Source organism: Eumetopias jubatus, unplaced genomic scaffold (genome assembly GCF_037043125.1).
Source record: "Eumetopias jubatus isolate StellerSeaLion01/CBP00866 unplaced genomic scaffold, mEumJub1_p1.0 scaffold_13, whole genome shotgun sequence".
NCBI lineage: Eukaryota > Metazoa > Chordata > Mammalia > Carnivora > Otariidae > Eumetopias > Eumetopias jubatus.
Window position 1 is genome coordinate 71,404,929 of NW_028274819.1, and position 13,749 is coordinate 71,418,677.

The 13,749-nt window shown below is 38.2% G+C and overlaps 1 protein-coding gene and 1 pseudogene across 3 annotated transcripts in view; one reads left to right on the forward strand and one right to left on the reverse strand.

Annotated features, from left to right (window-relative positions):
- The window catches only part of FOLH1 (folate hydrolase 1), a 74,119-nt gene that overhangs the window by 25,481 nt on the left and 34,889 nt on the right, over positions 1-13,749 (forward strand). For all 3 annotated transcript variants that reach the window (XM_088017407.1, XM_028091710.2, XM_028091711.2), the window contains exons 7-8: positions 7,605-7,698; positions 13,538-13,636. In XM_088017407.1, coding sequence (XP_087873533.1) covers positions 7,605-7,698; positions 13,538-13,636 — 193 coding nt within the window. The remainder of the gene's footprint in view (positions 1-7,604; positions 7,699-13,537; positions 13,637-13,749) is intronic.
- LOC114199722 (U6 spliceosomal RNA) lies at positions 7,110-7,203 on the reverse strand (annotated as a pseudogene).

Genomic DNA, 13,749 nt, shown 5'->3' on the forward strand with positions numbered 1-13,749 from the left:
TCTTTCTCTGATTGACTTATTTCACTCAGCATAACACCCTCCAGTTCCATCCACATCATTGCAAATGGCAAGATCTCATTCCTTTTGATGGCTGCAAATACTCCATTGTGTATATATACCACCTCTTCTTTATCCATTCATCTGTCGATGGACATCTTGGCTCTTTCCACAGTTTGGCTATTGTGGACATTGCTGCTATAAACATTGGGGTGCACGTACCCCTTCAGATCCCTACATTTGTATCTTTGTGGTAAATACCCAGTAGTGCAATTGCTGGGTCATAGGGTAGTTCTATTTTCAACTTTTTGAGGAACCTCCATACTGTTTTCCAGAGTGGTTGCACCAGATTGCATTCCCACCAACAGTGTAGGAGGGTTCCCCTTTCTCCACATCCCCGCCAACATCTGTTGTTTCCTAACTTGTTAATTTTAGCCATTCTGACTGGTGTGAGAGGGTATCTCATTGAGGTTTTGATTTGGATTTCCCTGATGCCGAGCGATGTTGAGCACTTTGTCATCTCTCTGTTGGCCATTTGGATGTCTTCTTTGGAAAAAATGTCTGCCCATGTCTTCTGCCCAATTCTTGATTGGATTATTTGTTCTTTGGGTGTTGAGTTTGATAAGTTCTTTATAGATTTTGGATACTAGGCCTTTATCTGATGTCATTTGCAAATATTTTCTTCCATTCTGTCGGTTGTCTGTTGGTTTTTTGACTGTTTCTTTTGCTGTGCAAAAGCTTTTTTTTTTTTAATGATTTTATTTATTTATTCATGAGCGACAGAGGTGGGGAGAGAGAGAGAGAGAGAGAAGCAGAGGGAGAAGCAGGCTCCCAAGGAGCACGGAGCCCGATGCGGGACTCGATCCCAGGACCCTGGGATCATGACCTGAGCCGAAGGCAGATGCTTAACCATCTGAGCCACCCAGGCGCCCTGTGCAAAAGCTTTTTATCTTGATGAAATCCCAATAGTTCATTTTTACCCTTGTTTCCCTTGCCTTTGGTGATGTTTCTAGGAATAAGTTGCTGCGGCTGAGGTCGAAGAGGTTGCTACCTGTGTTCTCCTTTAGGATTTGGATGGACTCCTGTCTCACATCTAGGTCTTTCAACCATTTGGAGTCTATTTTTGTGTGTGTTGTAAGGAAATGGTCCAGTTTCATTCTTCTGCATGTGGCTGTCCAATTTTCCCAACACCATTTGTTGAAGAGACTGTCTTTTTTCCATTGGACATTCTTTCCTGCTTTGTCGAAGATGAGTTGACCATAGAGTTGAGGGTCCATTTCTGGGCTCTCGATTCTGTTCCATTGATCTATATGTCTGTTTTTGTACCAGTACCATTCTGTCTTGATGATGACAGCTTTGTAATAGAGCTTGAAGTCTGGAATTGGGATGCCGCCAGCTTTGCTTTTCTTTGTCAACATTCCTCTGGCTATTCGGGGTCTTTTCTGGTTCCATACAAATTTTAGGATTATTTGTTCCATTTCTTTGAAAAAAGTGGATGGTACTTTGATGGGGATTGTATTGAATGTATAGATTGCTCTAGGTAGAATTGACATCTTCACAATCTTTGTTCTTCCAATCCATGAGCATGGAACGTTTTTCCAATTCTTTGTGTCTTCCTCAATTTCTTTCATAAGATTTTATAGTTTTCTGAGTACAGATTCTTTGCCTTTTGGTTAGATTTATTCCTAGGTATCTTATGGTTTGGGTGCAACTGTAAATGGGATCGACTCCTTAATTTCTCTTTCTTCTGTCTTGTTGTTGGTGTATAGGAATGCTACTGATTTCTGTGCATTGATTTTATATCCTGCCACTTTACTGAATTCCTGTATGAGTTCTAGCAGTTTTGCGGTGCAGTCTATGGGGTTTTCCACATAAAGTATCATATCATTTGCAACGAGAGAGAGTTTGACTTCTTTGCTGATTTCGATGCCTTTGATTTATTTTTGTTGTCTGATTGCTGTGGCTAGGACTTCTAATACCATGTTGAATAGCAGTGTTGATAGTGGACATCCCTGCCGTGTTCCTGACCTTAAGGGGAAAGCTCTCAGTTTTTTCCCCATTGAGAATGATATTCGCTGTGGGTTTTACATAGATGGCTTTTATGATATTGAGGTATGTATGCTCTATCCCTATCCTCTGAACAGTTTTGATCAAGAAAGGGTGCTGTACTTTGTCAAATGCTTTTCCTGAATCTATTGAAAGCATCGTATGGTGCTTATTCTTTCTTTTATTAATGTATTGTGTCACACTGATTGATTTGTGGATGTTGAACCAACCTTGCAGCCCAGAGATAAATCGCACTTGATCGTGGTGAAGAATCCTTTTAATATACTGTTGGATCCTATTGGCTAGTATTTTGGTGAGAATTTTTGCATCCATTTTCATCAAGGATATTGGTCTGTAATTCTTTTTGATGGGGTCTTTGTCTGGTTTGGGGATCAAGGTAATGGTGGCCTCATAAAACGAGTTTGGAAGTTTTCCTTCCATTTCTATTTTTTGGAACAGTTTCAGGAGAATAGGTATTAATTCTTCTTTAAATGTTTGGTAGAATTCCCCTGGGAAGCCATCCGGCCCTGGGCTTTTGTCTGTTGGGAGATTTTTGATGACTACTTCAATTTCCTTAGTGGGTATAGGTCTGTTGAGGTTTTCTATTTCTTCCTGGTTCAGTTTTGGTAGTTGATACATCTCTAGGAATGCATCCATTTCTTCCAGATTGTCTAATTTGCTGGCAAAGAGTTGCTCATAAGATGTTCTTATAATTGTTTGTATTTCTTTGGTGTTGGTTGTGATCTCTCCTCTTTCTTTCATGATTTTTTGATTTGGGTCATTTCTCTTTTCTTTTTGATCAGTCTGGCCAGGGGTTTATCAATCTTATTAATTCTTTCAAAGAACCAGCTCCCCATTTCGTTGATCTGTTCTACTGTTCTTTTGGTTTCTATTTCATTGATTTCTGCTCTGATCTTTATTATTTCTCTTCTTCTGCTGGGTCTAAGCTTTATTTGCTGTTCTTGCTCCAGCTCCTTTAGGTGTAGGGTTAGGTTGTGTATTTGAGACCTTTCTTGTTTCTTGAGAAAGACTTGTATTGCTATATACTTTCCTCTTAGGACTGCCTTTGCTGTATCCTAAAGATTTTGAAGAATTTTGTTTTCATTTTCATTTGTTTCCATGAATTTTTTAATTCTTCTTTAATTTCCTGGTTGACCCATTCATTCTTTAGTAGGATGCTCTTTAGCCTCCATGTATTTGAGTTCTTTCTGACTTTCGTCTTGTGATTGAGTTCTAGTTTCAAAGCATTGTGGTCTGAAAATATACAGGGAATGATCCCAATATTTTGGTACCGGTTGAGACCTGATTTGTGACCTAGGATGTGATCTATTCTGGAAAATGTTCCATGGGCACTAGAGAAGAAGGTGTATTCTGTTGCTTTGTGATGGAATATTCTGAATATATCTGTGAAGTTCATTTGGTCCAGTGTGTCATTTAAAATCTTTATTTCCTTGTTGATCTTTTGCTTAGATGATCTGTCCATTTCAGTGATGGGTGTGTTAAAGTCCCCCACTATTATTGTATTGTTGTCAATGTGTTTCTTTGCTTTTGTTATTAATTGCCTTATATAATTGGCTGCTCCCATGTTAGGAGCATAGATATTTACAATTGTTAGATCTTCTTTTTGGATAAACCCTTTAAGTAGTGTATAGTGTCCTTCCTCATCTCTTATTACAGTCTTTGTTTTAAAATCTAATTTGTCTGATAGAAGGATTGCCACCCCAGCTTTCTCTTGGTGTCCATTAACATGGTAAATTGTTTTCTACCCCCTCACTTTCAATCTGGAGGTGTCTTTGGGTCTAAAATGAATCTCTTGCAGACAGCATATTGATGGGTCTTGTTTTTTTATCCTATCTGATAGCCTCTGTCTTTTATTTGGGGCATTTAGCCCATTTTCATTCAGGGTAGCTATTGAAAGATATGAAATTAGTGCCATTTAATTGCCTGTAAGGTGACTGTTACTGTATATTGTCTGTGTTCCTTTCTGGTCTATGTTGCTTTTAGACTCTCTCTTTACTTAGAGGACCCCTTTCAATATTTCCTGTAGGGCTGGTTTTGTGTTTGCAATTCCTTTAGTTTTTGTTGTACTGGAATCTTTTTATGTCTCCTTCTATTTTCAATGACAGCCTAGTTGGATATAGTGTTTTTGGCTGCATATTTTTCTCATTTAGTGCTCTGAAGATATCATGCCAGTCCTTTCTGTCCTGCCAGGTCTCTGTGGATAGGTCTGTTGCCATTCTAATGTTTCTAGCATTGTGGGTTACAGATTTCTTCTTCTGAGCTGCCTTCAGGATTTTCCTTTGTCTGTGAGACTCATAAGTCTTACTATTAGATGTCAGGTTGTTGACCTATTTTTATTGATTTTGAGAGGTGTTTTCTGTGCCTCATGAATTTTGTTGCCTATTTTCTTTTCCAAATTAGGGAAGTTCTCTGCTATAATTTGCTTCAATATACCTTCTGCACCTCTCTCTCTCTCTTTCATCTTCTTCTGGGATCCCAATAATTCTAATGTTGCTTCATGGTACAGTATCGCTTATCTCTTGAATTCTGCCCTCATGATCCAGTAGTTGTTTATCTCTCTTTTTCTCAGCTTCTTTATTTTCCATCATTTGGTCTTCTATATCACTAATTCTCTCTTCTGCCTCATTTATCCTAGCAGTTAGAGCCTCCCTTTTTGAATGCACCTCAAAAATACCCTTTTTGATTTAGACTTGGTTAGATTTTTGTTCTTTTATTTCTCCAGAAAGGGTTTCTCTAATAACTTCCATGCTTTTTCCAAGCCCAGCTAGTATCTTTAAAATCATCATTCTGAACTCTAGTTCTGACAATACTAATGTCCGTATTGATTAGGTCCCTGGCAGTCGGTACTGCCTCTTGTTCTTTTTGTTGAGGTGATTTTTTTTCCATCTTGTAATTTTGTCCAGCGGTGAAGAGATGAATGAGAGAACAAAATGCTAACAGTGTCACAACGTCCCCAGAAAATATACAGTAAACAAATCAGGAAAGACCTGAAACTGGGGGGAAAGAAAGGGAAAGAAAGAAAAAAGAAAAAGATAAAAAGAAACAAAAACAAAACAGAACAAAAAAACAGAATATGATCAAATATGATCAGGCGGGTGCATAGATCAGTGCCACATTCTAGATTTTGGGCGTATTTTGGTCTGTTAGAAGAAAGTGCCTCCCAAAGTTTTAAAGAAAGGAGAACTTATATATGTACAAAAATAAGGGTTAATATGATGAAGGGATGGAATATGACTGTAAAGATGAAAATTATAAAAGATTTTATAAAAGGAATTGATAAGATAACAAGTTGGTTGAAAAAAGAAAGAAGAGGATAAAAAAAGAGATTATGTGATCAGGCAGGAGACTAGAACAAAGTCATACACTAGAGATTTAGGGTATATTTTGATCTGTTATGAGAAACTGTATCTCAAAATTTTAAAGAGAGAACAACTTATATATATATATATACACCAAAAATAAGGGTAACTACTATGAAGGGATAGAATATGATTCTAAAAATGAAAAATAAAAAATATTTTTTAAAAAACTGATCGATACGATATTGGTTGAAAAAGGGAAAAAGAAAAACTCAAAAAAAAGAAAAAAGAAAAGACAGTTAAAAAAATTAACTTTGAAAGACTAAAGAATCATGGGGAAAAAGCCATGAATTCTATGTGCAGTGTTCCCCTAGCGCTGGAACTCTGCCGTTCTCATTGATCTGTAAACTTGGTCTTGGCCAGCTTTCTTGCGGATCTTCTGTGGAAGGGGCCTGTTGCCATGGTTCCCAAATGTCTTTGCTGGAGGCGGAATTGCCCCACCCTTGCTGGTCCAGGCTAAGTAATCAGCTTGGGTTTGCTCTCAGGAGCTTTTGTTCCCTGCAAGCTTTCCGTACAGCTTTGGAGGACGAGAGTGAAAATGGCGGCCTCCCAATATCCGCCCCGGAGGAGCCAAGAACTCGGGGGCCCACTCCTCAGTAAGCCTGCAGAGAAAAGCAGTCAGTCACTCCCGTCTCCCTGGTCTCCGGTCGCACTACATGCTCCCCTGGCCTGTGACCGAGCATTTCTATCTCTGGCACCCGACCCCGTGTTGAGTCTCCAAACCCAGCAGATCCCTGCCGTGCGCTCCCATGCCGCTCCTCCCAGGGGAGGAAGGGGAGTATCCCCAGCTCTGCCGCTTGTTGCGTTCCTGCTGGAGGAGAAGTGGCCCGACTGCAGCGCGGATCACGGTTTATGGCAACCCTGAGCTGAAAGCCCGCTCCTTGGCTCCATCTCTGCAGCCGGCTTCCCCGCTCGGATACCTGGGAGCTCTGCTGCACCTAGGAACCCCTGGTCTTTCTGTGACCCCGAGAGTCCTGAGACCACACTGTCCCAAGAGGGTTCCACCCCCCGCTTAGCCACTGGAGCGACGTCCCTCAGCGGAGCCGACTTCTAAAAGTTCTGATTTTGTGATCTGCTGATCTTTCTGTTGCAAGAAGCAGCCGATGGAAGACCCCTCCCCTGCCGTCTATCCTCCTGAATATCACCTCGGATTCACTTCCCTGACATCCTATCTTCCAGAAAGTGGTCGCTTTTCTGTTCAGAGCGTTGTTGCTATTCTTTTCTTCGATCTCCTGTTGAGTTTGTAGATGTTCAGAATGGTTTGATCCCTATCAAGCTGAATTCCTGGGACCAGACAAAATCCAGGTCTCTTACTCCTCTGCCATCTTGCCAATATTTTCTAATTTTCCTTCCTCTCTCTCTTTTTTAAGATATTATTTTTTTGAGAGAGAGAGCACAAGGTGGGAGAAGGGTAGAGGGGAAAGGGAGAAGCAGACTCCCCACTGAGCAGGGAGCCCTAATCGGGGCTCGATCCCAGGTCCCTGAGAACATGACCTGAGCTGAAGGCAGACGCTTAAAGACTGAGCCACCCAGGCACCCCCAGTGTCTATTCTTTTGTACCTTGCTGCTTTTGTTCAGTATAACGATTTAAGATTTATCCGTGTTATTGTGTGTACTAATCGTTTGTTCCTTTTAATTGCTGAGTAGAATTCTACTGTGTGATTATACTACAGATTGTTTTTATTTTTTTTAATGGATCACCTCACGAATTTACATGTCATCCTTGCACAGGGGACTTGCTAATCTCTGTATTGTTCCAAGTTTAGTATATGTGCTGCACCAGATTGTTTATTCCTGTTCCTGTTGACAGACATCTGTACCGTGTTCCATGTTTGGCTGCCCGAATGCAGCTGCTATGAAAAATTTTGTACAATTTTGTCTTTTTGTGTACATGTATTTTCTTCTTCATTGGGGAAATACCTAGGAGAGTAATTGCCATGTCCTCCTGCACAATTCTGTATAACCTTACTTTTCAAAAGAGTTATCCAAAATGACTGTATATTTTTACACTCTTGCAAGGTAGGTGGGAGAGTTTCAGTTGTTCCACATACTGACATTCAAAATTGTCTTTTTATTATGACAGTTCTAGTAGATGCAATATAAGAATGTGTTTAAGGTGATTTACAGACAAACTTTTGAAAGAGACTGAATTTTTACTAACATGTGTTCCACTTTTTTCAGAATATGCTTATAGACGTGAAATTACAGAGGCTGTTGGTCTTCCAAACATTCCTGTTCATCCAATTGGATACTATGATGCACAAAAGCTCCTGGAGTAAGTTTGTTAGCAACAAACAGATGGCTGTTTGGATATTTCTCTTTATTGGCAGTCTTCAACTACCGGCAATATTCAACATCTGAATATTTCTTCAACATTCAGGAATGCTGAAATTCTCTTAGATGGTAGAACCTATAATTTTGTCACCATTTTAAAGAATAGTGGTTCTATTCTGGAATTTATGTTACGTAGTGGTATCCAGTGTGTGACAGTCATGAAAATGAGACTTTCAGTTCACCACCTATAGGGGTGTGATTGATCAGTGGCTCTAGCTACTGCACTTTGAAATCTCTCACCCTGTTTGTATCAAGGCCTTGCTTCCCACAGGCGTTCCCAGTCAGTGACTGGTTGCAGCAGGGACAACTAAAACAGGCCCATCACTGGGAAGCACAGGGCTCCTCTCATGGGAGACCTTGGCTCAGGATTCCACGGCAGGCTTGCCCAACTAGATGCCACCATCCACCACTATTTCCTTCCTTCTCTTTCTCCTGCACACCACGTGAGACCTGCGTTGCAGTCTGTTGGCTTTTTCAGCCTTGCCCCCCACCCCTTGCTATTTCTCTCACAGGCTTTTCCTCTAAGAAATCTCTTACTCATCTCATCCTTGTATTATCCATGACTTGGGTGACCTGGAATAACATAGTATAAGAGCAATTCCATTTTATTTTCCTCTCTATTCCTCTTCCCCCTCTGCTTTCCTGACATTGCAACCGTTTCCTTCTTTCCTGCCCTGCTTTCTCCCATCTGCATGTCCCTTCTTGTCCAGTGTCCTTTAGGAGGGAGAGAACATGACTTCTCTATAAGTAGAATTGTGAGAGAAGCATCGGGCCAGATAGTACCTTTTCTCAAATAAGAAGGCATTCTTAATCATTTTATTCCAGTCTCCATAAGAAGACTTTTTATGACCTAATGCAAGGCCGTCCTTTGAGGAGGCTGACATTCAGAGAAGTGGAGAGATTCGGAGAAGTGGATTCAGGAATAGCACCTTGGTCTCTTTTGCTTTTGGGCTCTTAGCTTTGCCACATGGGTTAGAATTCAGGATTCAGGCACAAATTTTGAGGGCACCATGGCTATGTATTTATCTAAACATATTTGTAAAGTCTAAATATTTGTGATATTTAAAAGATGAAAGTGATCATAACATAACTTATAATAGTGGAAAACTGTAAATAACACATCTTTAATAATTGGTAAGTAGATACATCACTGGCTATGATGTGCATGGATCCATTAAAATATATGTTGTACGAGAATATTTAATGATATGGAAACACACTTATGCTATACTACTAAGTGGAAATGGCAGATTTATCTAGATATCTAGATATATATAGATATATCTATACATAGATATGCAGAGACATATAGAGAGAATAATCTCATTTATGTAAAAGTTTTTTTTAAATAAGCCTGTATTATCTTTGTAATTAGAAAAAGAGTGCATGAAAAGAAAGAAGGAAAGATCATATAGAATTGATTTGAGGTGTACTTAACTATGTCTAGCATTTGATGTTCCTTAGATTAAGTAGGTCAATGTCAGCTATATCCTAAATGTGGACTTAGAATTACTTGATCAGAAAAAATCACAAATGTAGTTTGTCTCTAATATACTAGCTTCTTTAAGCCATCTTGTAAATGCAATCACCATTAATAAGATAACTTCCATGGAAAAGTGCATTTTGCTTTGAAAACACCATAATTAAAAATGAACTTTGGAAGCACAATCCACTTGGAAATAGGAGATGATCTTTATATATTAAAAGCAGGAAGATAGCTCCTATATTTTTTCTTTTCCTTTTTTTAAGATTTTATTTTTAAGCAATTCCTACAGCCAGTGTGGGGCTCGAACTCACAACCCTGAGATCAAGAGTCACATGCTCCACCGACTGAGCCAGTTGGGCCCCTCTCCTATTTCATTTTCCATACTTTCCAAGATAAAATGAAACATTCTACATGATTGGAATTTAGTCTTATAATTTTTTTTCAAAGAACATATAATTTGTTTATGAATTTTACTGTGTAAATTTACTCCCTCTGCACACTTAGAAGTATGCTCATTGTCCCTGATAGTCAATTCTCAGATGCCCACAAACAGTTAGTCATTTAACATTATGTATTATTTGGAAAAGATGTTTTACAAGTTGGATACATCATAAAATGAGAATTTCTTAATAAATGTGTGAGAAGACGAGGAGAGATATAAAATCATATAATGGCCCAAGAGTGCTGAGAATTTCAATAAAAGTTGATGAGATGTGAGTTAAAAGAAAGCAAAACCACATTTACTTGGGTGGGAGGGATTCCCATCTATACTGAAGGGAATGTGATTATATGGCTTTCATTTGCCTCCCCAAGTAACTACTAGTATTATGATAGCAACACCAACAATAATGACAGTGATAATAATAGCATCTATCATGCTTTTATTTGTCAATTTTGTTCATCTTTTCTCAAAGAATCAACTTTTGGTGTCATGGGTTTTCTCTATTTCCTTCCTCTATTCTCTAATTATTTTTGTTACAATCTTTATTATTTCCTTTCTCATGCTTGATACAAGCTTAGTTTGCTCTTTATTGTCCAGTTTTTTAAGGTGGAAGACTAGTTTATTGATTTGATGTCTTTCTACTTCTTAAATATAGATGTTTACGACTATACATTTTTCTCCAAGCACTGTTTTAGCTAAATCCCATAAGTTTTGATATGTTGTATCTTCATTTCCATTCATCACCAAGTATTTTCTAATTACTCTTGTGATTTTTCCTTTCAGCCATTGGGTATTTAGGAGGCAGCTGTTTGATTTCCATATATTTTCATATTTCCCAAATTCCCACCTGTTATTGATTGCTAAATTATTTCTTTTGTAGTTGGATTAATAAACAGATTATATAATTAATAAAAGGGTTGCATGATCTCAGTCATTTAAATTTATTTAGACTCATTTCACAGCCTAATATATAGTCTATCCTGGTAATATATTCCATATGGACTTGAGAAGAACGTGTATTCAGCTGTCGTCAGATAGAGTGTTCCAGATGTGCCACCGGATATTTCTGGCTTGCCAGCTTTTTCAGCTCTAAGTCTGGGGTAGATACCAAAAAGTAAACTGAAGGAACTCACCACTGTGTCTTTTCTTGTACTCTGAAGTCCCAAGCTAGTGTGTTTTCTTCTCTCCACCCTTCAGAGCCTAATGTTTGTTTTCTATACACTTATGGTCCAGAGAATTTAGTTGTACTTAGCAGGAAGAATAGGGTAAAGCACATCTCCATTTTTCCAGAAGCAAAGTTTTACTCCTTTTCAAGCTTCTGTCATGGTACCCTAGTCATCTTATAGCACAGCCAAAACAGTCACCATGCCTTACACTTGCTCTATACTTCTCTGCGCCTGTACCTTTTTATACCATACTTTGTACCTGGAATGCTCTCCACGTCATCTTCCCATGCCGAGATCTTAAATCATCCTTTAAAACTCAAACAAGTAAAACCTCTAGAAAGTTGCTCATGATCCCATAAGCTAAATCAAGCTTTCTTTTGTCTATATTCTTTACAACTTTCTCTATCATTTGTGTTGTTTTGTTTTATATTATAGTTGGCTTTATATGTATCTTCTTCTGATTAACTTCTGACTACACTCTTGGGTAGAACCACCGTGTCATGTACATATCTGTGTTCCTTAGTAGAACACATTATCTTGAACATTGAAGACAATCTTTGCCAAATGGACAAATAAAAATTAATTTGCTACAGGATATAGATTTTAAATGCAATGCTGTTTATACATATATGTTGAGCATCTCCTAGCCAATCAAATCTTTTCAGAGACATTTTCAACATTATATTTCCTGAATTTTTATGGTTTGAAAGTTTAATATTCAACTTTTTAATCTTCTTGGAATTTATGTTTTATTTATAGAGTGAAGTAAGTACCTAAAGAAGCTTATATCCTTAATTGTATCAGTTACATTTATTGACTAAAACTTCTATTCTCCACAGATGTATGATATTTCCTAAATCGATACATCAAATTCTTATATACAACTATTATATTCTGTTCCAGTCATCTGTTTGCTTGTCCTTGTGGGGCACTACAACTGTAGTTTTATATTTTATTATTTTGTGGGAATATGGACTATTCATTACCTTCCTTATGTTATAATACACAATTTACTGTTATTCTTCCTGATGATTTACCTTCTTTTGTTTTTCATATTTTTATTTTGAAAAAGAAATAACATTTACACAGTTCAAAATTCAAAGGGGTATACGTAAAAGGTTTCCATCTTACCCATTTACATCCCAAAAGCAATTAGTATTGTTAACTTAAAATATATCATTATAGAAATATTTTATGTATAATCCAGTATAGGTATATATTTCTTCACTTATGTTCCACAACATTTTTGCATACTTAATACTCTGCTGTTTTGACTGATTATGCTTTCTATTATGTAAAATGCCTCTCTTCATGTTACTTGATGCTCTTTATGTGAAATTTTATTATAAATAGATAAATTGTATAGTATATTACTTGAAATTATGTTTATTAGCCAAACTCCTTAGTGAGATAGGAAAAAAAGTAAGCATTTACTCTCTGATAGAACATTTTAAAACAGAAATATTACTTATAATTAGTTTTCTATGAGAAGATAATCTAATCGATTGTTTTAGTATTGTGTGTGCAGCAGAGTCTAGGTCAAGTTGAACTGTCCACATTTCCTCAGATAGGCAGGCAGGGAACAGCAGCTGTGTGTAGGCACAGAACAAAGGAGGGAGCTGCAGAGCCTGCTCCACGGCAAAGCCTGGGGTGCATGGGGGTCTTTGGGGACAGATAAATTCATAAAAGATAGATTGATCTTTTCCATGTTCTTAATTTTCCCTTGAACCACATTCTTCTTTTTGCTGCAGTTTAGCAAGGGCACATTTGGTTTCCATGCTGAAATCAAGAATAAGTCAATCAGTGCTTTTAAAAGAGTAAAGGCAGATATGTTGAAGTAAAACCACAAGAACCCCTTCATTCCATAAACATTATCATGTTATCTTTCTCAGTCACCCACTGAGAATTAATCAGGGCTAGTGGCATGTACTGGCTGGTCTGCCTGAATCTTTCTACCTTTTTATATTTTTTTAAAGATTTTTATTTTATTTTATTTTTTTTATTTGACAGAGAGAGAGAGCACAAGCAGGGGGAGCGGCAATCAGAGGGAGAAGGAGTCTCCCTGCTGAGCAGGGAGCCAGATGTGGGGCTTCATCCCGGGACCCTGGGACCATGACCTGAGCCACTCAGGTGCCCCTCTACCTTTTTAAATTAAAAAAAAAAAAATGAAGCTTTTAGGGCCTGTTGATTGAAGTGAAATCCTTTCCTTTGCTCTTCTTCACTCCCTAATAGATGTGTGTGAAAGGACTTTGTAAAAGATGACCATACACATATTTGGGGATATATTTATCAGTGGGAGAAGTAACAAAATAGAAAATCCCAGAGTTTGACGTCAGAGCTCTTTCCCCAGTGTGTGTCCTAGAAAGCACTTTGTAAACTGGCTTTCTTTTAGAAACTGGGAACGCAGAGTCTGGATTCTGACCAGATGTTTGACCCTCAACTATACCACTTACCAGCTGCATGACTTCAAGCAGGTTACCAGTCTCTCTCAGCCTCACACCTCTCATCTTTGAAGTGGGAGTAACAGTAGATCCCACCTCATAAGAGCCGTAGGAAGGGGGAAATGGCATATCCCTGACTCATAGAGACCGTTATGAGCAGGCACTCAAGAAAGTGAGCTCACTGACATTTTAACTGTTAGCTGCAAAATATTCCTTCAGCTGATAATACTTTTTGCGTTCAACAGGAAAATGGGTGGGGCAGCGCCGCCAGATAGCAACTGGAAAGGAAATCTCCACGTGCCCTACAATGTTGGACCTGGCTTTATTGGCAACTTTTCTACAAGGTTAAGAGACTATTTCTATCATAACTCTCTTTTGGGGAAGGAAATCTTTTTTTTTTTTTTCAAAAAAACAATTACAGAGGATGACTGAAAAAGTAAAATATATCTAGTACTGG